The 1,415-nt window shown below is 15.5% G+C and overlaps 1 protein-coding gene across 4 annotated transcripts in view; it reads left to right on the top strand.

Annotated features, from left to right (window-relative positions):
* The first annotated feature begins 1,165 nt into the window (after positions 1–1,165).
* The window catches only part of LOC102679887 (antitrypsin-like), a 6,169-nt gene continuing 5,919 nt past the window's right edge, over positions 1,166–1,415 (top strand). For 3 of the 4 annotated variants that reach the window (XM_006623572.2, XM_031514159.1, XM_006623571.2), the window contains exon 1: positions 1,312–1,352. In XM_006623572.2, the coding sequence (XP_006623635.2) occupies position 1,352 (1 nt within the window). In that variant the 5' untranslated portion in view covers positions 1,312–1,351. Of the gene's footprint in view, positions 1,173–1,311; positions 1,353–1,415 lie in introns of those variants that run through there. The other variant, XM_006623569.2, reaches the window with a different exon arrangement.

The raw sequence follows: 1,415 nt of genomic DNA, 5'->3' as shown, positions 1-1,415 counted from the left end.
TCTCTACATCTTTTTATATTTTCTAAAATATCAAAATAATCATGAACTTTTTAAATAACATTATAATTTTTTTTATTACTTTATTTTATTTTTATTGTTTATAATTAATAAGGAAACAAATTTAATTATTTAAAATAATTTTTAAATAATTTTGAATTTCAAAGCAAAACGAACATTTATAGAAAATAATTTTATAATTTATCTTCAATGTTTCTGTTGAAAATATGTGTTCAAATTTGTGATAATTTATATTTTAACATGTTTCTAAACGATGATGCAATAAACAATATATATAACATAAATAACATAATAATATAAAATAAGATTTTATATTACGCTGTTTTCTACGATTTATAATACATATATGTTTTCTACAATTAATATACATTAATAAATATATTATATATCACTAATAAATATATTATATATCATCAATATATCATCTAGTATTATATTAGTTATCTTTTATTATTCCTTATAAAAAAAAAATATAACGAATTCAAAAAGATAAAGAGACTAAACATATAATGATTTTATAAATTTCTTTGTTTTGAAATAAATTGAAGATCATTTTATTACAGTTCATTAAATTCATTTGTTTAACATTTAAATGGAAGCAAATAAAGAAATTAGCAATTCTATTTAAAAAAAACTTTATCTACTTTATTATTTTAATATTTCAAAAAGAACATTTAATATCTCCAAAAATATGATATTAAAAAATCAAAATATTTTATCGAATATAATAAACTTTATTTTATGCATTTTTTTATAAAGTCAATAAATAATAAGCTATTTTAGATAATAATTCTAATTAATTCATTTTTTATATTCTTGAAATTTAAGTTTCTTACATAATAGAACTTATTTCGAAATATAGTTAATGAATATGATGAAATCTGAATACTGAAATAAAACTATAGAGAAACTTATATATTTTATATTTTAGTATTTTATATTTTCAAATGATTTCGATCCCATTATTAGTTGCGATACTTTAAGACAAGGTCTTATCGTGAAGAACGTATTACTTAACCATACTGAGCTATGTTTATATATATGTATAGAGAAAACTTGTTTAGAATGTTGTCCTTGATAACATATTTCAAGGTCATTGAATCAATGAAATAACTATTTTAAATAATTGTTCTAATATATTTTAATATGTATATGTATTTTAATAATAAATATTCTGTCAATGTTGTATTTATTTTATGCAAATAATATATTATTTTATCTGAATTTATTATATTTGTTTTGTTCTTTTTTTTTTTATATATTTATAAAAATATTTATATTTATAAATATTTTTTCAAATGTAAGATGAAATATAAAAACAAATATATATATAAAAAAACATTTTATTTATATTATTTATTTTTTATTTTTAAAATTTGAATAATTTTGAATAAGAT

The sequence above is a fragment of the Apis dorsata genome, unplaced genomic scaffold (assembly GCF_000469605.1).
Source record: "Apis dorsata unplaced genomic scaffold, Apis dorsata 1.3 scaffold_917, whole genome shotgun sequence".
Classification (NCBI taxonomy): Eukaryota; Metazoa; Arthropoda; class Insecta; order Hymenoptera; family Apidae; genus Apis; species Apis dorsata.
Note: the sequence above shows the minus strand (reverse complement) of the source record. Positions and strands in the feature narration are given on the sequence as shown.